This window comes from Lathyrus oleraceus, chromosome 4, assembly GCF_024323335.1.
Source record: "Lathyrus oleraceus cultivar Zhongwan6 chromosome 4, CAAS_Psat_ZW6_1.0, whole genome shotgun sequence".
Classification (NCBI taxonomy): domain Eukaryota; kingdom Viridiplantae; phylum Streptophyta; class Magnoliopsida; order Fabales; family Fabaceae; genus Lathyrus; species Lathyrus oleraceus.
In genome coordinates this window covers 156,300,716-156,328,360 of record NC_066582.1, presented here as the reverse complement: position 1 = coordinate 156,328,360, position 27,645 = coordinate 156,300,716, and the positions used below count along the sequence as shown (strand labels likewise).

At 42.6% G+C, this 27,645-nt stretch overlaps 1 protein-coding gene across 1 annotated transcript in view; it reads right to left on the bottom strand.

Moving 5' to 3' along the window:
* Nucleotides 1–27,645, bottom strand: part of LOC127136488 (uncharacterized) — a 56,887-nt gene that overhangs the window by 27,338 nt on the left and 1,904 nt on the right. The window contains exon 2 of the mRNA XM_051063037.1: nt 25,545–26,710. Coding sequence (XP_050918994.1) covers nt 25,545–26,664 — 1,120 coding nt within the window. The 5' untranslated portion in view covers nt 26,665–26,710. The remainder of the gene's footprint in view (nt 1–25,544; nt 26,711–27,645) is intronic.

The following is a 27,645-nucleotide window of genomic DNA, read 5'->3' as shown; positions in this document are numbered from 1 at the left end:
AATAACAATTCAATTCAGAATTTTTCAGAGTCGATTCTTGAAGAGGAGGAGTTCATATTAGAAGTAGAAGATTAAAGATTAAAAGTAGCATACCTCTGGTTTTCACTTCATCTTCTTCATCTCCAACACCAAATTCCAAGAACAAAGCTCCGTTCTTGCAGGTCAGTGAATTTTTATCCTTGCCTGTTTGCTGAATTTTTGATACCACAATGTAGCTTATGTAGTGGAGAATCAAAACCCCAAGGTTTGGTGGTTTGATTCTCCTCCATCCCCATTTAATTTCAGATTTCTTGTTTAGAGTTCTTGACTTTAATGGCTCAATTTCCAGAATTGATTAACTTATAGTTAGAGTAGATGATATATTAGGATAAAAGAGGTAGAAAGGAGTAGGAAGATAATGCTTTTTCTTGATTTCGGCCAACTCCACCGCCTCCGAGACGGTGGTTCCGAAGCTTTGATGGTGGTTCCTTTTTTGACATGAAAATTGGAAGATAATGTGTAGATAAGACAAAGTGAGTTGCTGAAATTTTTACATTTCTCTTTGCAAATTTTGTTGGGCTTAGCCATTAAGCCCAATATTTTGGTTTCCACACCCTTGTTTCACTAGGTACTAGCCTTGTTGGATCCAACAACATTCCTTAGTATTTGGGCTTATTCTGTTGGGCCCAAAGCCCCTATTACTTAATTTTGCACTCTATGTTCAGGTTCTACACCTCTTTCCTTGAGCTTGTTTTATGCTATTAGTAATAGAATTTTTAGAAATGTTAATAATTAGTTTTAATTAGATTTTTAGGAAATTAGAACTAATTAGATTTAATTGATCTTCATTAGGATTTTCATGATTTAATTCAATATCAATAATATTGTGAAATAACCATTTTGCCCTTAAGGCTCAAAATCCTGATTTTTGCATGTTCCCTTAGCTTAGGGTATTCAATCAGAATTATCTGCTTTTATTTAGCTGATTAATTCAATAGGATTTATTACTGTACTTAATTAAACTATTCATTTCAATCCCACTGATTAGTGTTGGCCAAAGGACACTTTGGTCAACCAAATCCTTTGTAATTATGCTGTAAGTGTAACACCCCGATAATAATAAAATAATTATTTAAATTGAGTTAATAATATATTTATTAATTTAATTAAATAATTGGAAATTTTATTATTATTATTATTATTTGGAATAATAATTATTGGAAAATATATAAGTTGGAATAAGGAAAAAGGGTTTCAGTATTGGTAAAGAGTTTTCACGTGAAACAGAGAAGCGGCTGAAAGGTGAAAGGTGGAGAAAAGGCAAGGAGGAAGAGCTAGAGAGCAAAGGTTGAAGAACGGAAAAGCTCGAAGCTTAGAGATTGCCGGATTATCTCAGGTAAGGGGGGTTTATCGTCGTTTGATGGGTATTATAGATTAACATGTCATGGGTAGTAATAGCCGTTGAATTGACCCTAATTGGGATTATGAATGCTGGAAAATTACGTTGCATGAAACTGTGTTTAGACTGTAATTGAATATGTGTTTGGGTTAATTGTAAATTTCCGAACGTATAGCTTTTTACGGAAGTTGAATCGGAGGTCCGGAAGTCCTCCAACGGCGGAAAATGCGGAGAACTCTGCATTCTGCCTTGTGTTAGCGCAGGAACTGCTGTTTTGCCTGCGTTAACCGGTTAACCCAGGGCGTTAACCGGTTAACACTGTTATATTTGTGAAAATGTGCTGTTTTGCCTGCGTTAACCGGTTAACCCAGGGCGTTAACCGGTTAACACTGTTGGAAATCAGAAAAATTGGTATTTTAATGTTGTGAACATAATTAGTGATTAGCCTATTATCGTTAGTCTTGATGAGTAATTCTGTTGGGTTATGTTATGAAGTGTGAATATAAATATGTTGATAAGTTGTGTTAAAGTTGTTGAAAGTACTGAGTTGTAGGTTGGTGAGCCAAAGTTGATTATAAGTTGATTTTTGTTGAAAATACTGAGTTGTAGGCTTGATGAGCCAAAGTTGATTATAAGTTGATTATGTTGAAAACCTTGTTGTGTTGCTGTTATTATTATGTTGTCGGAATTTAAAGTCGTGTATGCCATGTACATTCATATGCATAAAGTCGGAGCTTTGCTCACACCACGTTGGCCTGGATTGGCAAAAATCGGAGCTTTGCTCACACCACGTTGGCCTGGATTGGCAAAATTTTAAGTTGAAAGTTGAAGGCTTATGCCTTGATGCCCACTAAACTGGCAATGATTTTAAGTTGGGAGTTTTACTCCGAATGGTACCACATGCATGACGAGTCGAGTCTCATTTGAGTTGCATTTTAGGTTGTTATTGAGTTGCATTTTACGTTGTTATTGAGTATGATATTTGAGTTGATGTGCCGTTACTGAATGCAGGATATGATTAGGGTGATTAACATGTAAATTTACTTAACATAACATGATGATTTATAATGCTTATTATATCGATTGAGGAACTCACCCTTACAACTATTTTTCAGGTAACGAGCAGTGAGTGAGTAGAAGCTAGTGTCTGGAGTCTAGGGTAGTCTACGTAGTGGGTCGTGCTCTGATAGATGTAACATCGGGACGGGATGCTTTAATTGTTTATTGTTGATTGTTGAACCTTTTTACCTGTAAAACGTTATATGTTTTGAATGGTTGGTTGATTCTATCCGCTGCGAATTTTGCAAAAATGTTGTTTTGATTAAATAAAGAGCATGACAGTTATTATGGTGTGAAGAATTGTGTGACACCCTTGGTGCATATTTACTCTGATATATATTTGTTGTTTTTATTAAATATTTGGGGTATTTTAGAAGGGTGTTACATTAGTGGTATCAGAGCAGGTCGGTCTGTCCGGCCAGTTGTCGTGTCGTTACTGTCTAACAATTGTGTATTGTTACTAATCTAACTTTTAAGTTGTGTTGTATTGATAAGTTGAAATGGCTGGAAGGAATGACGCTGCAATGGCTGCCGCAATGCAAGCGATGGCACAAGCTGTGCAGAACTTGCCAAATGCTGGTGGTGATGCTGGATCACGTAGCTTGGCGACTTTTCAAAGAGAGAATCCGCCGGTGTTTAAAGGGAAGCATGATCCAGATGCAGCCTTGGGATGGTTGAAAGAGATTGAGAGAATCTTCCGTGTTATGGATTGCACTCCAGCTCAGAAGGTTCGGTATGGTACTCACATGCTAGCAGTCGAAGCTGATGACTGGTGGCTAGAGACTCACGAGAGGTTGACCGTGGCAGGTGAAGTCATTACTTGGGATGTATTCCGTAGGGAATTCATGAGAAAGTATTATCCGGAGGATGTCCGTGGTAAGAAGGAAATTGAGTTCCTTGAGCTGAAGCAAGGAAACATGTCTGTCACTGATTATGCTGCAAAATTTGTGGAGTTGTCCAAATTTTATCCTCATTACACTGGTGCTGGGGCTGAATTTTCAAAGTGCATCAAGTTTGAAAACGGACTGCGCTCTGAAATTAAGAAGGCTGTTGGGTATCAGAAGATACGTATTTTTACTGAATTGGTTGATAGCTGCAGGATATTTGAAGAGGACAATAATGCTCATTACAAGATTGTCAGTTATCGCAGAGGCAAGCAACATCAAAACCGTGGCAAGCCGTATGATGCTCCAGCTGGAAAAGGGAAGCAAAGAGCTGCTCCGGCTCAGAGAGCTAGTGGGGGAGGTGCTCCTGCTGGCATAGTTTGCTTCAAATGTGGTCAGGCTGGTCATAAGAGTAATGTGTGCACTGCTGAAGTAAAGAGGTGTTTTCGCTGTGGTAAGATTGGCCATGCAATAGCTGATTGCAAGCACAAGGAAGTGATTTGTTTTAATTATGGCGAAGAAGGGCATATTGGAAGTCAGTGTCAGAAGCCAAAGAAATCTCAGACTGGAAGGGTGTTCGCATTGACCGGAACTCAAACCTCCAGTGAGGACAGACTTATCCGAGGTACGTGTTATATTAATGGCTTTCCTCTTGTAGCTATTATTGACACAGGTGCGACTCATTCCTTTATATCCTTGGATTGTGCCGTGAAACTTAAGTTAGAGATATCTGAGATGTTTGGTAGTATGGTAATTGATACTCCTGCGAAGGGTTCAGTGACTACTACTTCGGTTTGTTTAAATTGTCCTTTGAGTATTTTTGGTAGAGACTTTGGGATGGACCTAGTGTGTCTTCCACTAGTGCAGATTGATGTTATTCTGGGTATGAACTGGTTGGTGTTTAACCGAGTTTCTATCAATTGTTTTGATAAGACGGTGGTCTTTCCTGAGATTGAGGAGGGAAAGAGTTTGTTTCTATCAGCAAGGCAAGTGAATGAGGAAGTAGCTGATGGGGCAGAGTTGTTTATGCTGTTAGCGACTTTGGAGGCTAAAGATAAACTGGTGATTGGCGATCTAACCGTGGTGTGTGATTTTCCTGATGTGTTTCCGGAAGAGGTGAATGAATTACCGCCAGAGCGTGAAGTGGAGTTCTCGATTGATTTGGTACCTGGTACTAGACCGATATCGATGGCTCCGTACCGTATGTCTGCTGTTGAGTTAACTGAATTGAAGAGTCAGTTGGAAGATCTATTGGATAAGAAATTTATTCGTCCGAGTGTGTCACCGTAGGGTGCACCAGTGCTATTGGTTAAGAAGAAAGAAGGTACTATGAGGTTGTGTGTGGACTACAGGCAACTGAATAAAGTGACGATCAAGAATCGGTATCCTTTGCCGAGGATTGATGATTTGATGGATCAGTTGGTTGGTGCAAGTGTGTTCAGCAAAATAGATTTGAGATCTGGGTATCATCAGATACGTGTGAGAACCGAGGATATTCAGAAGACTGCTTTCAGAACAAGGTATGGACATTATGAGTATTCTGTAATGCCTTTTGGTGTGACTAATGCGCCTGGAGTATTTATGGAGTATATGAATAGGATTTTCCATCCGTACCTAGACAAGTCTGTTGTGGTGTTTATTGATGATATTTTGGTGTATTCGAAATCTGAAGAAGAGCATGCTGAGCAATTGAGGGTGGTTTTAGAAATTCTACGAGAAAAGAAGTTATTTGCTAAACTATCCAAGTGTGAATTTTGGTTAGAGGAGGTTAGTTTTCTTGGTCATGTGATTTCAAGAGGTGGTGTTGCTGTTGATCCTTCTAAGATAGAAGCGGTATCTAAGTGGGAAGCTCCGAAGTCTGTTGCTGAGATTCGAAGTTTCCTTGGTTTGGCTGGTTATTATAGGAAGTTCATTGAGGGATTTTCTAAGTTGGCGTTACCATTGACGATGTTGACTAGGAAGGGGCAAGCGTTTGTTTGGGACTCAAAATGTGAAGAAGGTTTCCAAGAGTTAAAGAGAAGGTTAACTACTGCTCCTATTCTGATATTACCGAGTTCGTCGGAATCATTTGAAGTTTACTGTGATGCTTCATTGTTGGGTTTGGGTGGCATGTTGATGCAGAATAAGCAGGTTATAGCTTATGCTTCAAGACATCTGAGAGTTCATGAGAGGAACTATCCGACGCACGATTTAGAGTTGGCGGCTGTGGTGTTTGTTCTGAAGTTATGGAGGCATTACTTGTATGGGTCAAGATTTGAGGTTTTCAGTGACCATAAAAGTTTAAGGTATTTGTTTGATCAGAAAGAGCTGAATATGAGACAGAGAAGATGGTTAGAGTTTCTGAAGGATTATGACTTTGGTTTGAATTACCATCCGGGTAAAGCAAACGTAGTGGCTGATGCATTGAGTCGGAAATCATTACATATGTCTATGTTAATGGTTAAGGAATTGGATTTAATTGAGCAGTTTAGAGACTTGAGTTTGGTGTGTGAGAGTACTCACAATAGTGTTAAATTGGGAATGTTGAAGTTGACAAGTGGTATTCTGGATGAGATCAGAGAGGGTCAGAAATCTGATATGCTTTTGGTTGATAAGTTGACTCTAGTGAATCAAGGTCAAGGTGGCGAATTCAAAGTTGATGAGAATGATGTTTTGAAATTTGGTAATCGGGTGTGTATTCCGGATGTTGCCGAACTTAAGAAGAGTATTCTTGAAGAAGGACATCGTAGTGGCCTGAGTATTCATCCTGGAGCTACTAAGATGTATCATGATTTGAAGAAGTTATTTTGGTGGCCGGGAATGAAAAGAGAAATTGCGAGTTTTGTTTATTCTTGTTTGACTTGCCAGAAGTCAAAGGTTGAGCATCAAAAGCCGTCTGGGCTAATGCAACCGTTGGCTATTCCAGAGTGGAAGTGGGATAGTATCAGTATGGATTTTGTTTCTGGTTTACCGAGGACAATTAAGAATTTTGAAGCTATTTGGGTGATTGTTGATAGATTGACGAAATCGGCTCATTTCATTCCGATTAGAATGGATTATCCGTTAGAGAGATTAGCTGAGTTGTATATTGAGAAGATTGTAAGTTTGCATGGTATTCCGTCGAGTATTGTTTCGGACAAGGATCCTAGATTTACATCGAAATTCTGGGAAGGTTTGCAGAAGGCTTTGGGAACTAAGCTGAGATTGAGCTCTGCATATCACCCGCAGACTGATGGTCAGACTGAGAGGACGATTCAGTCGTTAGAGGATCTTTTAAGAGCTTGCGTTTTGGAAAAGGGAGGTGCTTGGGACTGTTATTTACCTTTGGTTGAGTTTACCTACAACAATAGTTTTCATTCGAGCATTGGTATGGTGCCGTTTGAAGCTTTGTATGGTAGGAGATGTCGGACACCTTTGTGTTGGTATGAGTCCGGTGAGAGTGCGGTGGTTGGACCGGAGATTGTTCAACAAACTACGGAAAAGATTAAGATGATTCAGGAGATGATGAGAATTGCTCAGAGTCGTCAGAGGAGTTATCATGACAAGAGGAGGAAGTCACTTGAGTTCCAAGAGGGAGATCATGTGTTTCTTCGTGTTACTCCGATAACTGGGGTTGGTCGAGCTTTGAAGTCAAAGAAGTTGACACCTCGATTTATTGGTCCTTATCAGATTTTGGAGAGGATCGGAGAGGTAGCCTATCGTATCGCTTTACCGCCGTCACTTGCGAATTTGCATGAGGTTTTTCATGTGTCTCAGCTGAGGAGGTACATTCATGATCCGTCGCATGTAGTCCAAATAGATGATGTACAGGTGAGAGATAACCTGACTATTGAAACATCACCTATGAGGATTGAGGATCGAGAGTTGAAGCAGTTGCGGGGTAAAGAGATTGCCTTGGTGAAGGTAGCTTGGGGAGGACCAGCAGGTGGCAATGTGACTTGGGAACTGGAGAGTCAGATGAAAGAGTCTTATCCAGAGTTATTCGCTTGAGGTATGTTTTCGAGGACGAAAACTCTTTTAGTGGGGGAGAGTTGTAACACCCCGATAATAATAAAATAATTATTTAAATTGAGTTAATAATATATTTATTAATTTAATTAAATAATTGGAAATTTTATTATTATTATTATTTGGAATAATAATTATTGGAAAATATATAAGTTGGAATAAGGAAAAAGGGTTTCAGTATTGGTAAAGAGTTTTCACGTGAAACAGAGAAGCGGCTGAAAGGTGAAAGGTGGAGAAAAGGCAAGGAGGAAGAGCTAGAGAGCAAAGGTTGAAGAACGGAAAAGCTCGAAGCTTAGAGATTGCCGGATTATCTCAGGTAAGGGGGGTTTATCGTCGTTTGATGGGTATTATAGATTAACATGTCATGGGTAGTAATAGCCATTGAATTGACCCTAATTGGGATTATGAATGCTGGAAAATTACGTTGGATGAAACTGTGTTTAGGCTGTAATTGAATATGTGTTTGGGTTAATTGTAAATTTCCGAACGTATAGCTTTTTACGGAAGTTGAATCGGAGGTCCGGAAGTCCTCCAACGGCGGAAAATGCGGAGAACTCTGCATTCTGCCTTGTGTTAGCGCAGGAACTGCTGTTTTGCCTGCGTTAACCGGTTAACCCAGGGCGTTAACCGGTTAACACTGTTATATTTGTGAAAATGTGCTGTTTTGCCTGCGTTAACCGGTTAACCCAGGGCGTTAACCGGTTAACACTGTTGGAAATCAGAAAAATTGGTATTTTAATGTTGTGAACATAATTAGTGATTAGCCTATTATCGTTAGTCTTGATGAGTAATTCTGTTGGGTTATGTTATGAAGTGTGAATATAAATATGTTGATAAGTTGTGTTAAAGTTGTTGAAAGTACTGAGTTGTAGGCTGGTGAGCCAAAGTTGATTATAAGTTGATTTTTGTTGAAAATACTGAGTTGTAGGCTTGATGAGCCAAAGTTGATTATAAGTTGATTATGTTGAAAACCTTGTTGTGTTGCTGTTATTATTATGTTGTCGGAATTTAAAGTCGTGTATGCCATGTACATTCATATGCATTAAGTCGGAGCTTTGCTCACACCACGTTGGCCTGGATTGGCAAAAATCGGAGCTTTGCTCACACCACGTTGGCCTGGATTGACAAAATTTTAAGTTGAAAGTTGAAGGCTTATGCCTTGATGCCCACTAAACTGGCAATGATTTTAAGTTGGGAGTTTTACTCCGAATGGTACCACATGCATGACGAGTCGAGTCTCATTTGAGTTGCATTTTAGGTTGTTATTGAGTTGCATTTTACGTTGTTATTGAGTATGATATTTGAGTTGATGTGCCGTTACTGAATGCAGGATATGATTAGGGTGATTAACATGTAAATTTACTTAACATAACATGATGATTTATAATGCTTATTATATCGATTGAGGAACTCACCCTTACAACTATTTTTCAGGTAACGAGCAGTGAGTGAGTAGAAGCTAGTGCCTGGAGTCTAGTGTAGTCTACGTAGTGGGTCGTGCTCTGATAGATGTAACATCGGGACGGGATGTTTTAATTGTTTATTGTTGATTGTTGAACCTTTTTACCTGTAAAACGTTATATGTTTTGAATGGTTGGTTGATTCTATCCGCTGCGAATTTTGCAAAAATGTTGTTTTGATTAAATAAAGAGCATGACAGTTATTATGGTGTGAAGAATTGTGTGACACCCTTGGTGCATATTTACTCTGATATATATTTGTTGTTTTTATTAAATATTTGGGGTATTTTAGAAGGGTGTTACAGTAAGCCCCAAGCCTATTCAAGTGATCAAAAGACCCTTGATCACTTGATATGACAAGTTCATTGCACTCAAGCTATTATGGATACGCTAAATCTCGGGAGCTCAAGACCTCAAGGTTCAAATGCAAGATCAATACTTCAAAGTCAACATCAATCAAGCATAGTTAGCAAAGTGTATTACTCCTTAAGCACAACAAAGGTATCAACACTTGACAAGTGTGATTCAAATTGTAAGCCATAAGCCTTAAGTGATGAGGGATGATGAGATGAACTTTCTCCTACCCTTGTCTAGAGTGACTTTGCGTATGGGGCGTAGGTGTCGCATCCTGCGAAAAATCAACCGGCGAGCCTAAAAATAAAAACACACAGAGCCGCCACTAAACGTTATTTATCCCAAGATAGGGAAAAGAAACGCTCAGAAAACCTGGAAAGACATGGTCTCGCGACCAGAGAGAAAAGGTTCGGGAGTCGGTTACGCAAGGGGAAGGTATTAGCACCCCTCACGTCCGTCGTACTCGACGGGATCCACGTCCTAGAATAAAGAAAAGGTTGCTAAACATCACACACACACACAGGGAACGCAGGTGGGGTTAAGAGGAACGAGCTCGATAAGGTATCGCACCTTATGCCTACATATCTTGTCTGGAACAAGAATCAGAGCCACTGTAGTTCGGCTTACGCACGCCAAACAACACAACATACAAACAAGCAAGGGTGGCAAACATGGAGCCCGACAACCACTGGATGGAATTACGTCGGCATCCGAACCAAAACACACTCAAAACGGCAAACGTGGAGCCCGACAGCCAATCACTGGGCTTACGTCGGCATCCGAACCCAAACATACAGTCAGATAACAAGTAAATGCACGCAAAAAAGAAAAAGGTTGCCCGGAGTGGTCTCGCACGACCACCTGCCTACATACCTCGTCTGGCACGAGGATCAGGGCGATGTAGTTCCCCTAAACAGGGGAGAAACTCTCTCCTAACCAGAAACAGAGGGAAAAACACGACACTAGGGAGCTGAGACTCGAGCCTAATGTTGTCATGCAAAGTTAACCCTAAGTTCGGTTTTCTATCCTACTTGCATAAGCAAACTAACCTAACCAGGAAAGAAGCTAGCACACAAGCATACAGTCATATATCATCAAATGAGAACAGGTATCTCAAACAAACATGTCAATCAGATATCCACATAACACGCACTATAGCCAAACAAGGGGGCTCAATCAATCAGGTTTGACTGCCTAAGCAATCGTCTGTACAGGCTGTGTTTGCTCTTAACCTTGCCATTACGAGGCTAAGGTGAAGCAGATGAAAGGGTGAAGTGAGGATCAGACCTCACAGCTCTTATCCCTAACCAGGGAGAGCTGACAAATGAGCATGGGTCCAGAATAGGGGAACCCTTCTATACTCGATGACTCTGACACAACAGATCTGGGGCTTCTGATCTCAATGCTACAACCATGTAATGGGAGCAAGGAGAAGACTCACTGAATAGTGGGGGACAGGCTGCTTGTCCCTAACTTCCACCAATTGCCTTCTTTGAAGGACTTTTCCTGCTTGGGCTTAAAAATAAACATACACAATCATTGCCTCTTAAGGAGGACTTCAGACAATTTGCCCGGCCCGGTAACAGCCGGGTCTCCAGACTACATGAAGTAAGAAGGTTATACCTCAAATGCAAGTTGCTTAAGCAAAGCAAAGCAAAAGTTCACAAGGAACTAAGCAACTAAAGTACCTGGAAACAATCAAACTCAGTTAGTATTCAATCAGACAAATTGTACAGCAAACAATCAAACAGTTTAAACAATACAACACAAAACAAGCCCAAGGCTTAAGCCCAAGCTCCAACACCTACAAAACAATGTTATGTTAGTGTACAAACATCCACAACATCAATTAAAATCAACTTGTATCATTCTCCATGTACATTATGCTTTTGATCCTGAAAAACCAAGCAAATATTAGTAACTAGACCACTAGGCCAAGCCTAGGGTCCAAAAGCAAGAAAAAAGTTAAAACAGCAAGGTATCCACCATCCAACATCAAATTATCATCAAACACAAGCAAACATCATTGGTCTCATGTTTATATCATCCATCATGTTCAATTCATGCACAAAACAATCCATATGAGGTCAAATGAACCACCAAGCATACAAACAGAAGTATTGCATTCAAATCCATGCCAAAACACATCAAAAAAATCTCAAATTAAATACACCTAAACAGGGGTCAATCAAGGTCTACCATGTCAAATTTGAGCTTAATTGGGCAAATGGAACCATGTCAATGAAAATCAACAAAAACAGACACAATTTCATGCTCCAATTCACACCATCAATACATACATCCACTTCAAAAATTCATATCTCATTGAAAACAAAAAGGAAATGGATGAGACCAAAACAGGGAGGTCCTAACATGTGTCTAGTTCATGCATATCAAATTTCATGGCCATATAATACAATATGAGGATTTCCCAATCAATCTACCAACATGTATCACATGAGCTTGCAATTTCAACAACCAGAAATGAAAAATCAAGATTAAATTGAAAATACAGTGAAATATCCTACAAAAATTCATACAACATCCTAACATATCAACAATTCACCATGCCAAATTTCATTCAATTCTAACATGTATAGGCCAATCAATTAAATTCCACAAGTTGACATCAAGAGGTGTGACACAAATTGTCACACCTCTGTTCCAAAAATCATAACTCAAAGGCCAGGTATCAAAAATCCACAAAATTTACATATAAATGACCATCAACCAGTCAGGAATCATCACAAAAAATTGGCACAAATTTATTTTATGATATGAGCATTTCATGGATCAATTACCAAAATGTATCAAAAATGGACATACATGAGAAAACCCTAGGCAATTTATTTTTCTGCACGTGAAAAAAAAATATTAAAAATCACCATAAAAAACTACACATCACAAGGAGAATAATGCAAAAAGTCTCATCAAATTTGGACAAAAAATGAAGAACTTATGAATTTTTGAAGTTTGGAAAACAATGCATAGGGAAATTGTAGGGAAAAATAAAATGGATTTTAAGTTTGAAAACATGCTGCAGGTGATACGCGTATGGCGCACAGTGATACGCGTATGGCCAGTGGTGGCTCAGTGATACGCGTATGGCGCATAGTGATACGCGTATGACGCACAGTGATACGCGTATGGCGCATAGTGATACGCGTATGGCCAGCGGTGGTTTCCACCATCTTCTTCGCGAAGACGGCGGAGCTGTGTTCAGAAAATTTTCCAGAATTTTGAGATGCATACATCAACAGAAAGCTCTTTCAATGTAGATTACAGATCAATCAATATCTAAACCTAACAATCCATGGATTAAGAGATCCGAGCAAAAACATTTTGACATGTCAAACTTTAAGCAAGCATAACTCATTCATTTTTTATCCATTTCACACGAATTTTATATCAGATTAATCAGCATGAAAAACTCTATCTAAACATGTTAATGGAATTAAGAATTGAGAGATTCGAAAACTGAACCTCTTGAAGAGCAGTCCCTAAATGTGCACGATCCAAGGCTTTAAACGATCCAAATCAGCTCCTGAGATGATAACTTGAAGCTTTATGTGTGAATTGAAGCTTGAAACGAACTAGATCTTGATTAATTTTCCACTTCCATCTTCATGAGTTTGCTTGAAATGTACACAAATTTTGCTCGAATTTGATGATCCAATGCTTGATTCTGCATCCACTACACTCAATAAACCAGAATATGGAAGAAAAATGCTATGCTATGTGGAGAATTTTCAAGTTTTGATTGAGAGAAAATTTGGAGGGAAAAAGTTTCAAGATCCAAAAATGGTGAAAAAATGATTAACCTCCCCAATTCTGTTATGATTAGAGTATATATATGCTCTACTAATCACTCTCTAATCACACTTAAGCCAAATGTTAATGAAATGAATGAATTAGGGAGTGTTTTGGCAAATTGAGTTTTCACCCTATGCATGAAAATGCATGGTGAATAGTGCATGAATTTTCCTTCAAATTTACTCAAAAAATATGTTTTGAAGCAAGTTTCAAATGATGTTTGTAAGCCAATGCAAGTGAAATTATGTGTAAACCATGAATATTTCTCAAAATCACTTTCTCCCTCCACTTTTTAAAATTAAATCACTTGAAAAATGGACTTTTTATGTGATGAGTTTTCATGAAATGTGATGATGGATTATGATAGTACATGTCAAATGGAGTTTGCTCAAAAAAAGAACCACATGAATTGGCCTTGTGAATCAAGAGTTATGCCCCTTCGAAATTCAACTTTTTTGTGCTTAGATCAATCCATAACTTGCCAACCACAAATGAGAAATTCATGTTCTTGGACTTTTTGGAAAGGTGAGAGCAAGATCTACAACTTTCATGTTGGACAAATTTTCATTTGAAGCTTCCTTGGACACGTGGCTTTGAAGTCCAAAACTTTCCATTTTTGGAAACTTCAATTACAAGTCACTTGCTATTTTTGGCAGTTTTTGTCCTGACTTGATTTTCTTCAGTTTTAAGCTTTGAGATGTCATTCAACACTTGTTCCAACATGAATGAAATGTATCCAACTCATTTCCACCTCCAAATCCATCAGATCATGTACAGTTGACCACAATTGACTTTTCTGATTGATAGATGAATTTGGCTACGCACTGATCAAGTTGAGCCTCAAACTCTTGATGAAATGGCTCAAGGATAGAACCCTAGCCTCAATAATCTCAATAAAACCATGGAATGAACCCCATAGCCATCATAAACCTCATCTCCTGATTATGCCCTGATTGGCCCAATGCAACTGATTAGGGTTGACCAGTGGTCAAAACCCTAATCTCAAGGACTATGCTTCAATGTCCTGATGATACCAAACCATGATGATGATGATGATGTATCATTTCAATCAAGATGAAGACCAATATCCTTTGAGAATCACAAAACCCTAATTCACAGCCCAATCCTCAGATGGCCAATGATCAGTCAATAAACCCTAGGCTTGCACTTTGACTTTCTCATCTGCTGGACAAGACTTGGGAGAATGACTTGCACAATGTAACCACATGATATGCAATATGCAATGCCTAATGACCTAAAATGATATGTAATATGTTAAATGCTAGTCCCAAGAGAGGAGGGCAAATTTTGAGGTGTTACAGCTGCCCCTATTCAATCCACTGTGAACCTGTCGACACGAAATAGCCTCGGCTTTCGGATGATCAGGATGAAGAGTGATTGAATACCAAGAACAGACGAACAATTTGCACTCTGATGGGATGAATAATTAACAGCGCCTGTCAGCATCGGCGAAGAAACAGTCTCGAAACGTCGACCTGGATACCAAAATAAATGGTAACGCAGGGATAACCATGGCCTGATCACCACTCATCCACGCGGGATTATTATTTCTTCTTTTTACGCTTTTTCTTTTTTTTCTTTTCTTGAACCCCGAAATTTTCTGTGTGCAAACGATCCTCGGATCTCTGCATTTGAACCCCAGAAAATGCCTCAGCACTCCTCTTTGCCAACATAATGAACCCCGATCTCCAATTTGAACCCCAGTCGCCTGATGATAACTCGCGATCGCCAATATGAACCCCGTTCTCCAGAAAATGTCGCAACATCTCCTTTTCTCTATTTGAACCCCAGAAAATGCCTCAGCATCTCTTTTCTCCGTTTGAACCCCAGGAAAATGCCTCAGCATACCCTTTTCTCCAATCTCTCGTGATAATTCCGCTGGCAACATCGGAAATTACACCACACCACTCTGAGGGCGACATGTCAGAGGGTAAACCTTCATAAAGAAGGTAGCATGTGTAACTCTTCCTCGGAAGACACCTATAACGACCTCCATTGGCCTCAGCCAGAGTCTAAGGTAACACATGAACAGAAGATAATCCTGAGGACCTCATCCCGGATAAAATCTTCAACTCCATCTCCATTTGAACCCCAGAAAATGCCTCAGCACTTCCTTTTCTCCATTTGAACCCCGGAATCGCGCTGATCGCGTAACGTCCACTGACTTTATTCCCATCTCTGTCCGACGGAAACATTTCCTCCAATATCGCACTATTGGGGAACATTGCTGATCTGACGTCATGATGCTAGACTCCTCAGAGTAACATCCAACTTTTGTCTCGCATGACAAAAACCTCCTCCAGTATCGCACTACTGGGGAAATACCTTTGATCAAATCATGAGGCTAAACTCCTCGGAGTAACACCTTCACTGTCTGGCCAAAACCACTTCTCAAACGGTAACCACGGCTTGAGACTAGCTTATGCTTGCAATGATGCATGATTAATTTTTTCTGCGTAATGCTCCATAATTATGGAAATGCTACGCTATTATTTATTTTTCTATGCAATATGCCATGTTATTTCTTCATGATGAATGCATAAGGATAAAAACATCCCCCTCAAGGGACTCTTCTGGGGAACACGAGACGCTCTGCTGAGGAACTCGTCACCGCTCCGATTCCGCCCTGCTAGGGAATAGCACTGCTGCTGGGAATAAGGCCACCCCTGCTGGGGAAGAACCTCCTTTGCACCCAATCCACTCGAGAAACCGCTGGGGATAAGCACCACCAACACTCTGTGGGGATACCACAGTCTTTGACTTGCTGAGGATATCAATCCTGACTCCGCTTCGGGAAAACCCTCACAGATACCCGTTGACTTCACTGGGGAAATACTCACAGATACTCTGTCAGGGGAATAGCAACCTCCAGGCTCAACTGGGGAAACATCAATACATCACCTGCTGGAGATAACCACCTGACCCTGCTAGGGAATGCATACTACTCCGCTGGGGACAATCCATGCAATCCATAGGTAGAATCAGCTCAGCTGGAGATGCAAAAATCCGTCCGCTACGGGAACATGTTCAACCCACTGGTAGGATGAACACTGCTGGAGATATATTTCATTGAAACCCGCTCCACTCGGGGAATAGCAACCTTCAGACCTGGCTGCTGAGGAAACATCGTTGTAAACCTGTCCGGGATAACCATCCCGACTCGGCTGGAGAAGCACAGATCTGGAATCTGCTGGGGAGTTGGCTCCCTAAACTCTGCTTGGGGACTAGCTGGGAAATGAGAAAAGTTGGCACAGAACACCCGTCGACTCGTCGAACCACGGTATCCACCTCTACTACTCGCATCCGCTTTCCACTTTTGAGAATTCCCAGACTCAACTGGACCTTTTCTGCTCCATCATCTTACATTCCAAGTCGCTCCGCGCTCGACGAGAGACGTACTCCTGGGATTATACAGAAATTTCAATTTTCCGACTTTGAAGAGTCTTCTTGGTTAATTTCAAGGGTCGTCGGACGTCTCTCGTCGCCTCTTCGTCGCCCTCCTTTGTGCACTCGTCCCTGATCGAACTCTGCGGGGAATTACAAACTTTCAAGTCTTCCGACTTTGAAGAGTCTTCTTGATTACCATCAAGGATCGTCGTACGCCGCAACGTCTTCGTCATTCTTCATTCGTTTATCCCTGAGCGAACTCTCTGGGGATCTATTACAAAGCTTCCACATCACAACCTGCAAGTGAGTGAAGAATATCTAACAGTACCTGCAAACAGATCGTCAGATAAAACCGTGCCCCAGGCGTGTCAAGATTTCAACACTTGGGTCACTCAACCTTCCAAATAAGATTTCCAGCATTCAATCTTATAAACATGCATTGGAAGGAACCTGTATGTCTTAAAATGCAAAGATTCTTTATCAAAATAATCGGATGTTTTTGCAATCAAAGCGGTAATGAAAAACAAAAACAAAATTATTTGACTGAATATGCATTTTATTGATTGGAAAAGTGTGGCTCAAATGAGCAATACAAAGGGAAGCAATTCCTGAAAAGAGGTAATTGCGCTCAAAAGGAAAAATCTATCCTAATGGCAATGTGAAACCCGTGATCTCATCGAGTTCCAACTCGGTTACACCCCATATGTCCTCAGACTCTCCATGCTTTCTGCCTTCTGAACAAGACGATTCCAACTGATCCCTACCGGGTATTATCCATGATGCTTTAACCAAAGCGCAAACGATCATGCTAGACACAGTTGTTCGTTTCAATCCCTCTTTTGCCTGGACCGCCCTTTCGGGTTTTCAGTCCACCGGGATACCCATTTTTGCCCAAGTCGCCTCTTCAGGTTTTCGACTTGCCGGGTGTATATTTTCATTTTTATCCCTAATTTTTGCCCGAACCTTTCTTTCTGTCTTTGGTTCGCCGGGATGCCCATTTTTGCCTGGACTATTTTGTTCTTTTCGTCCAGCGGGTTAATTATACGAAGTATTTTTTAACTGCGTCCGCATTCACAGGGGATGGAAAATCCTCGCCATCCATGGTCGTTAACAACAAGGCTCCACCAGAGAAAACCTTCTTGACCACGAATGGACCCTCATAATTCGGCGTCCACTTGCCCCTTCGATCGTTTTGAGGAGGAAGGATCCTTTTCAGCACTATATCACCTACGTGATATACCCGAGGTCGTACCTTCTTGTCAAAAGCACGCTTCATCCGTTGCTGATACAACTGCCCATGACAGATGGCTGCTAGCCTCTTTTCCTCTATCAGGCTCAACTCTTCATATCGGGTCCTTACCCATTCAGCCTCTTGCAATTTGACATCCATTAGGACTCTCAAAGAGGGAATCTGAACCTCAATAGGTAACACAGCCTCCATCCCATATACCAACGAGAAAGGAGTTGCCCCAGTAGATGTACGCACCGACGTTCGATACCCATGCAACGCAAACGGCAACATCTCATGCCAATCTTTGTAGGTTACCACCATTTTCTGCACAATCTTCTTAATATTCTTGTTGGCTGCCTCAACCGCCCCATTCATCTTCGGACGATAGGGAGAAGAATTGTGATGCTCAATCTTGAATTCCCGGCACAGCTCTGCCATCATCTTATTATTCAAATTAGAACCATTATCAGTAATGATTCTCTCGGGAACCCCGTATCGGCAAATGATGTCTCTCTTAAGAAATCTGGCTACAACCTGCTTCGTCACATTCGTATAAGAAGCTGCTTCTACCCACTTGGTGAAGTAATCAATAGCCACTAATATGAACCTATGCCCATTCGAAGCTGTAGGCTCAATCTTCCCGATCATATCAATGCCCCACATAGCAAACGGCCACGGAGACGACATCAAGCTCAACGGATTTGGAGGCACGTGCACCTTATCAGCATAAATCTGGCATTTATGACACTTCCGCACGAAATTAAAACATTGGGCCTCCATAGTCATCCAGTAATAACCTGCTCTCAGCAGCTTCTTTACCATTGCATTCCCACTGGCATGGGTACCGAACGATCCCTCGTGAACCTCTTTCATCAATTGGCTTGCTTCTCTGTCATCAACACATCTGAGCAAGACCCAATCAAAATTCCGCTTATACAAAACCCCATCCTTATTCAGGTAGAACACCATGGCTAACCTCCGCAGAGTCTTTCGGTCCTTCTTTGATGCTCCCTCAGGATACTCTTGCGTCTCAAGATAGCGTTTGATATCATAATACCACGGCTTCTCATCATCAGGCGCTGTATCAACAACAAACACATAAGCCGGTCTATCCAGACGACCCACTTCCACACTGGGGAATTGATTCCACCTCTGCACCTTAATCAAGGCAGCCAGAGTAGCCAAAGCATCTGCCAAAGGATTCTCCTCTCTAGGCACATGATGCATCTTCACCTTGGTGAAAAACGTCAACAACCTCCTCGTATAATCTCGATACGGAACCAAATGAGATTGATGCGTATACCATTTTCCGTTAACCTGATTTATCACCAGAGCTGAATCTCCATATATGACAAGGTTCTTGATTCTCATATCAATTGCCTCCTCAATCCCCAATATACAAGCTTCATATTCAGCCACGTTGTTGGTACATTCAAATGTCAGCCGGGCAGCAAAAGGAATATGAGATCCTTTAGGCGTAACCAAAACAGCACCAACACTGCTTCCATTCACGTTAACGGCCCCATCAAACATCAGAATCCATTCGGATTCAGGGTCAGGCCCCTCCTCCGGGATTGGTTCCTCGCAATCTTTCGATTTGAGAAACATGATGTCCTCATCAGGGAATTCAAACTTCATCGGTTGATAATCATCAATGGGTTGCTGAGCGAGGTAATCAGACAATACGCTCCCCTTAATCGCCTTCTGAGAGGTATACTGAATATCATATTCTGTCAAAATCATTTGCCACCTCGCAACCCGTCCGGTCAATGCTGGCTTCTCAAAAATGTACTTGATCGGATCCATCTTGGAAATCAATAAAGTGGTATGAACCAACATGTACTGCCTCAGTCGGCGAGCAGCCCAGACCAAAGCACAGCAAGTTTTCTCGACCAGTGAATATCTTGTTTCACAGTCGGTAAACTTTTTGCTAAGGTAGTATATGGCATGCTCTTTTCGACCAGACTCGTCATGCTGCCCCAATACACACCCCATAGACCCCTCGAGGACTGTCAGGTACAGAATTAATGGTCTTCCCTCCACAGGAGGCATCAGAATCGGAGGCTCCTGCAAATATTCTTTTATCTTTTCAAATGCCGCTTGGCAATCATCATTCCACCTGACCGTCTGGTCTTTTCTTAACAACTTGAAAATCGGTTCACACGTGGCTGTTAAGTGAGATATGAACCGCGAAATGTAGTTCAATCTACCTAAGAAACCACGAACCTCCTTCTCTGTCCTCGGTTCAGGCATTTCTTTTATTGCTTTTACTTTTGCAGGATCAACCTCGATTCCTTTCTCACTTACAATAAACCCCAGCAATTTACCGGACCGCACTCCGAATGTGCACTTGTTCGGATTCAACCTCAGTCTGAATTGTCTCAGCCGGTCGAACAACTTGGCCAGATCAACCAAATGCCTCTCTTCTGTCTGGGACTTCGCTATCATGTCATCAACATAGCATTCAATTTCATGATGAATCATATCATGAAACAAAGTCACCATGGCTCTCTGATAAGTAGCACCGGCATTCTTGAGACCAAATGGCATCACCTTGTAACAAAAGGTGCCCCACGGTGTAATGAACGTTGTTTTCTCCATATCATCTGGCGACATTTTGATTTGATTATAGCCAGAAAAGCCATCCATGAAGGAAAATACCGAGAATTGAGCTGTATTATCTACCAACACGTCAATGTGAGGTAGTGGAAAATCATCTTTCGGACTAGCTCTATTCAGATCCCGGTAGTCCACACACATTCTCACTTTCCCATCTTTCTTCGGGACTGGCACGATGTTCGCGACCCATGGCGGATAATTAGTGACAGCAAGGAAACCAGCATCCCACTGCTTCTGCACTTCTTCCTTAATCTTCATTGCCATGTCAGGTCGAGTTCTGCGCAACTTCTGCTTCACTGGAGGACAATCTGTTCTCAATGGTAGCTTGTGCACAACAATATCGGTATCCAACCCTGGCATATCTTGATAAGACCAGGCAAAGATGTCGACATACTCTTTCAACAACACTACCAATCTGCTCTTGACACTTTCCTCCAAAGCAGCCCCGATTTTCACTTCTTTCTTAACCTCGTCGGTACCCAGGTTCACGACCTCAATCTGCTCTTCATGCGGCTGAATCACCTTCTCCTCTTGTTTTAACAACCTGGCTAATTCCCCTGGCAGTTCACAATCTTCTTCGTCTTCTTCTTCAGCAAGATAGATCGGATTGTCGAAGTCGTACAAGGGTGTAACAGGATTGTTATCAATGAGATCCGGAGAGGAATCGCATCTGCATGAATGTTGATTCATGCATTGCTTTAGAACCGGTGTGAGAAATTTAAAAAAAGGAAAAATGAAAACATTGCCATTTTTATTTGTTTTTATTTTTTTAAACTGCAAAAATAAGTGAAAAACAGGGAACACCGCTTTTAATTGAAAAACATCCTTTTATTAATGATGCAGAATTTTGCAAACTATGACATGAGGTGGCCCTTACAATGAACCATTACGTGTCGGGCAACACGTAAGGTTTGCATGCAAATAAGAAAGAAACAAGAAAAATATTACTCTTCGAGGAGAGTGACCCGGATGATTTCTTCGGCCTTCCAGTTCTGGATTTCCATCCCTGGTACGCACGGCGTTATCCACCGGTCCATGTCACAGTCGCTGTCAGTATCTTCACCCATCATGCAGATGTGGTCCGGATCCAGCATTCCGGCACTCGTGAAAGTAACTGACGCCCGACGTCCTCTTCCTCGTCCCAAGCCTCGGCCCGGTTGATATCCAACCCCAAAACGGTCTTTTTTCTCAGGGACCTCCATTATTCTGCCCCAGCCTGGAGCCTCTCCGCTTTTGACTACCTCAGCAGCCTGCCTATATGAAGCGATGGATGGTTTCTCTTCTTCCTGCTTAGCGAACAGAGCATTCTCCACCTTGACGGTTTCAAATGCCTGGCTCGGCGTCTCCCAGATCTCTCCGTCCATCTCAACATACTTGAACGAAGACAGGTGGCTGACAAAGATGTCCTCCTCTCCGCAGACAGTAACAACTTGGCCTCCCCAGACATACTTCAGCTTCTGGTGTAAAGTCGATGTAACTGCTCCCGCAACATGGATCCATGGGCGACCCAACAAGCAACTGTAAGCTGGTTGGATGTCCATAACATAGAAGGTCGACTTAAACACTTCCGGGCCAATCTTCACCGGCAATTCCACTTCCCCAAATACGGCCCGTTTTGACCCATCAAACGCCCGCACAATCAGATCAGTCGGGGTCAAAATCAGTCCGTCACAATTCAGCTTCGCCAGGGCCTTCTTGGACAACACATTCAAAGAGGAGCCGGTATCAACCAGCACATGCGAAAGCACGGCTCCTTTACATTCCATTGCAATGTGTAAGGCTCGGTTATGATTTCTCCCATCCACGGTCAGGTCCATATCCGTGAAACCCAGCCCATGGCTGGCATGCACATTGGATACGACCGTCTCCAGTTGATTAATTGTGATCTCTTGAGGAACATAAGCTTTCTTCAGAATTTTCAACAAAGCTTCCCTATGCCCCTCTGAGCTCAGCAACAATGAAAGAATGGAGATCTTAGAAGGAGTCTGCTGCAAGTGATCAACCAACTTATACTCCGACTTCTTAATTATTCTCAGAAACTCTTCAGCTTCATCATCAAATTTACTATCCGACCCCGCAGGCGCCGGTGTCATCACAGGAGTACTACCATTATCCACCACAACCTTTCCCTTTGCCCTGGCTAAAGCCTCGGCCTTTTCTTTTTTATCTTTTTCTTCCTCCCCCCTTCTCAATGCGTCGGGAGCAAACAATCTACCGCTGCGAGTGAAACCACTGGGACCGGCATTATCCACCTTTAGCACGGTGGTTTCACTAGCAGATTGTTCCTCCAACCTCTCACCATTACAATATACCTCCCCACCATAATGCCAGGGTACGGCATCATCTTTGTCATAGGGAATCGACCCAGGTACCGTGATGGTAACTGGAGCCTCCTCCACCAGGTTTGACAAATCAACCGGGTCGTAGAAAATGGTTATGGTGGAGACCTCTCCCTTCTTTCCTCCAGCCTTCTCGATCACAATCTCACCACCGTCCATCAAACCCTGGACATGCTTCCTCAGAAGCTCACAACCATTTGCAGAAATAGTGCACTCAGCACAATCAGACCCGCAGCCCGGATAGACCCCATTCAGCAGCAATTGCCCCTTGACCTCAGTCAAGGGCGTCTTCAGCTGATCAACATCCAACAGCCCCACTCTGTCTTCCCCAGAAATTGCATTTACTCCCCGCTGACCATGCGCAGGCATGGGATTGGCATTGACATTGGGAGATGGCGCGAAATTAATGGCCTTGGAATCCACTAAGTCTTGAACTGAATGCTTAAAAGCTTTACAGTTCTCAATATTGTGCCCGGGCGCACCCGAGTGGAATTCACACTTCGCATTCTCATCATAACTGGCTGGCCTCTGATCAGGTCTCAGAGGTGCCAGAGTTCTGGTTTGCACAAGGCCCAAATCCATCAACTTTTTGAACAAAAAGGCATAGGTCACCGGAGGCCTATCGAATTGTCTGTCCTGCACTCTGCCCCGGACTTGATAACCAGCCCTTTGTTGTCTCTGTTGAAAGGGTTGTTGTCTCTGTTGCTGTTGCTGTTGCGGTTGTGCTGAATGAGACTCAGCAGGAATTGTTACCGCAGCGGTGTGCTGGAAGTAACGTTCCCTACTGGGTCCACGTTGTGTATAGACTGCACTGGTGTCTCCTTCCTTCTTCCTCTGCCCACCATTATTTCCAAAAGGTTTCTTCGAACCAGAAGAAGAAGAAGACGCACCACTCTGGATCTTGCCCAGTTTTAACCAACTCTCTATCCTTTCCCCTGCCACCACGATGTCAGAGAAATGGGTGACAGGACATCCCACCATTCTTTCTGCAAACGGCCCCTGCAGGGTCCCCATAAACAAATCCGACATCTCCCTGTCCACCAGAGGAGGTTGCACCCTCGCAGCCAGTTCTCTCCATCGCTGAGCATACTCCTTGAATCCTTCGTTATGCTTTTGAGACATACCCTGCAGCTGGGTACGACTCGGAGCCATATCAGCATTAAATTGGTATTGCTTAAAGAAAGCATCTCCCAAATCTTGCCAGCTTTTGATATCGGACGATCTCAACTTGGTGTACCATTCCAAGGAGCCTCCAGACAGGCTGTCCTGGAAAAAGTACATCCACAGTTTTTGATCCGCGGTGTATGCTGAGATTTTGCGGACAAATGCCTGGAGATGAGTTTCCGGGCAGGAACTACCGTTGTATTTATCGAACGCAGGCGCCTTGAACTTCTGAGGAATCACAATTCCCTCCACCAATCCCATGTTGGACATGTTTACCACCCCAGGCGTGGCATAGCTCTCCAGCACTTTGATTTTCTCAGCCAGCAGCTGGATTTCCTTATTCTGAGGAGGAATGTCGTAAGGCACAAAAGGCTCATTTCGCATAGAGAACTGGTCAGCCTCTCTATCTTCCTCCTGATCTTCGTCAAACCCATAAAACGGAGGCACAAAGTTGTCTTTCATATTCTGACTAGGCCCAGGTTGACCAGCAGCACCAGCATTATTCACCAGACCAACTGTTGTCCTCTTTCCACCATCACGAGATCCCTGCCCCTGGTTGGAGACTCCATCCAGGTTGACCCCACTGTTCTGAGCAGAAACCCGCTCGAGTTTCTCAACTTTATCTGCGAGAGCCTTCTGACCAATGGCAAAACCTTGCATTATATTGATCAGTTCGGTCATTTTCTCCTTCAATTCCAGCATATCAGCACTGGGAAGCTCCATGAGTCTGGGAGTGTTTCTTCTTGTGTAATATCGGTGAGGGCGAGTTGAGTGCAGGGGTACTACTCTTCGAGCGCGAGCAATGGTTCCTGTTTACAAACAAGCACGTTAGTAATAGTCACCTGCAAAATAAAACACAAGTTATCATGATTAATGCATGTATGCAGTGTCTATCCATATGAAGGACACTTTGTCTCTCGACCCTGGCATCATCGAGACAAATAATAAGCCGGCATTAACATTCTGATTAGCAGTGTTTGATTTCATCGTGCAGATCGGAGATATGTGATTTAGCATGATTCCCCCCAACCATGTGTGTGCTTGTGTAAGTGCATACGGTAAAGCAAATAAAGCTTGTCAACCAATCACTGAATAGAAACCATCATTACATAACCAAAAAGTGCACAAACAGTGCCATAGTCATACATCAACCAGATATCAAATACAATCCTCCAGAATAAGAAAGAAATACAGACAAGTGGATTCCGTCAACAAGCCTGACGGTAATCCAACACAAACGCAAGATCTATCCAGATGAGGGTCCCACAGATGGCCCTATCTCATCTTCCATCCTTGCGAACTCTGCGGCGAACCTGAGCTCGGTATTCTCCTGCTGTAGTCTCCCAACTTCCTTCTGATGAATCTTCATCTGCCTGAAGTAGTGGTCTCTCTCAGCCATATAGTGATCTCTCTCTGCAATGATCTTTAGCTTCTCGGACTCCTTGACTTGCAGCTTTGCCTCCCACTCAGCAATGAGACCCCTGACTCTGTCATCTCTCTGATCCTTCACTATGATTTGCCTTCTCTTCTCATCTTCAATCACCTTTGATGCTCTGAACAGCTTATCTTTAGTGATGTCGTGCTCCCGGTTAGACGATGCTAAAGCCTGGTTGATCTTCCCATAGTAGGCTGTATCCATCTCAAAGCGTTTGGCTGCTAGGGCATGTCGCTTGTCTTGATCTTCCATCTTCATCTTGATCTCTTGGTTGGACGCCTGAAAACGAGCAACACTTCTCTCCAATTCAGCTTTTTCTGCAAGTAACTGATCTCTGGCCCTCTTCATCTCAAGGAATTCCTCCATGCTAACAGAAGAACTAGGACCCTCAATCATATGACACACAGAGTCACCTCCAGGAAACGGTAGAAATGTAGACTCAATCCTCTTCCGCAACCAATCCTTAAATAGTGGAAAATACTGACAGTTGACTTTACCAAACGGAACCTTACCCTTCCTTTGGATATCTCGCCACTCATCTAACACTTGCCTCAGCTTGGCCTGGTTGCCATCAATCGGAAAGTAAAAGGATTCCTGAATCTCTCGCCCGAGAGGAGGAACCTCCATAGCGAATCCCATCTGTCTCCGGAGAAGCATCGGGTTGTAATTAATGCAACCCTGAACTCCCACTAAAGGCACATTAGGTAAACTCCCACAACTGCATACGAAGTCCCGACCAGCTAAACCATTGTGAGTCCAAGCAATGTTTTCAGCCCGCAGACCCATCAACCGGAAGGACCACTTGACACTGGGATCAATCTGAACAAAGGCACCTCGGGAAGGCAAATATCCCATGAACCATCTAAAGAGCAACTGAGAGCAGCACCTGATCAGACCACCTCGCCGCTTCTCGTTCCTGTTATGAACCGAGTAGTACACATCTCCAATCAGAGTAGGAATAGGGTTTCTCTGCATAAACAACCTGATAGCATTATGGTCCACGAAATTCTTCTGGTTAGGAAACAGAACGATCCCATAAATGCTCACAGCAATCAGAGCACAAACCGTCTTCCAGTTACCCATTGCAGCATGTTCCTTGGCATTAGCCTCCAAGAAACTCAAATGAAACCCAGGTAGCTTTCCCTTCTCCTTCAAACCCTCCTTGACCATTTCCGGACTCAAATAAAGAGCACGTGAAATCCCAAGGACATCTGGATCTACCCTCGTAACATGGAAAGGAATCTGATCCCGGATCTGAATACCCAAGATGCTAACATAATCCTCCATCAAAGGCCCCAACAGATAGTCTGGAAATACAAAGCACCTCAGCCCCGGGTCATAGAACTGAAGAAGAGTGTGGATGGCGCTCCTGTCACAGTCAGTGAGCCTGAAAACCGTCTTCAGAATACCACCGTAGGACTCTCTAAACATCCCCACATGGTCAGGAGTAATCAATGCTACCATATCCTTCAGCACACCAATCTCAGGATCAAAGAAACTGTATACAACATCGGGCTTCAGACCGGTCCTCATATCGGAGCAGCAAGTCTCTCAACCAGAATCTCGATCAAAAGTGTCCCTGCATATGGGTAAACATGTGTTAGATGCAATTAATGCAAAATGTAATGATGCTGATGAATGAATGCAATGCGTTGCCATCCTCCAAGTCATCTGATCCTCTGCACTGAATCTGGCTTCTGAACTGATCACAACCATCTGAGGAATACACAATCACAATTCTGACTCACGGGTTCCGAAATAAATGGAAGACAGATACATCATCATCATCACTGAACCATCTCTATCTGAATCGGCCCAGGGAATCCGAAATAAACGGATCCCCACTGATAAATAACTCGGCCCGGGGAATCCTGAAATAAACGGATCCCCACTGATAAGTCACGGACAGCACTCCGGCGTCACGGCAATAAATGACCATAAATCCGACTTATAATTATGTCTCTGAATCTCTGATCAAAAGTCACCATCTGAAGGCTATCTGAACAAACATCTGACAGAACCCCCTCCCCTCACAGGTAAGTTCTAATCAAGCCATCCTAAGGCGGATAATAGTCTCGACAATCGGGCGGAGATACTCAATGGGTTTGCCCTTTCGGGTGTGCCATTGTAGATCTCTTAAAATCGTCTAAACCAAAGATCCGGGAAATGATCGGTCACCAGAGTCAACAACTCAGATGGAGTGACTCAAACAAAGTGGATACTCCACAAAGATGAGCACTATCAACTGAGCCTCGTCCGGCTTGTGGCACATCACGCCGCCAGGCACATGTTGATCTAACATGAAAGAGGCAACGTGAGACCACACTAGTCCTAGGTGTATACTCGGGCCTGGGTTTTAGCCCCACTCAGAACACCCACCCCAAACAACAGAACCACCTGCAGAGGAAGATGGCAACATGACAGTAATGATGCATGCAAGTATTTAATGCAAATATATAAACAAGGGTTAGAATAATAAATGCAATAAATAACACACAATAAGCAACCCAAACC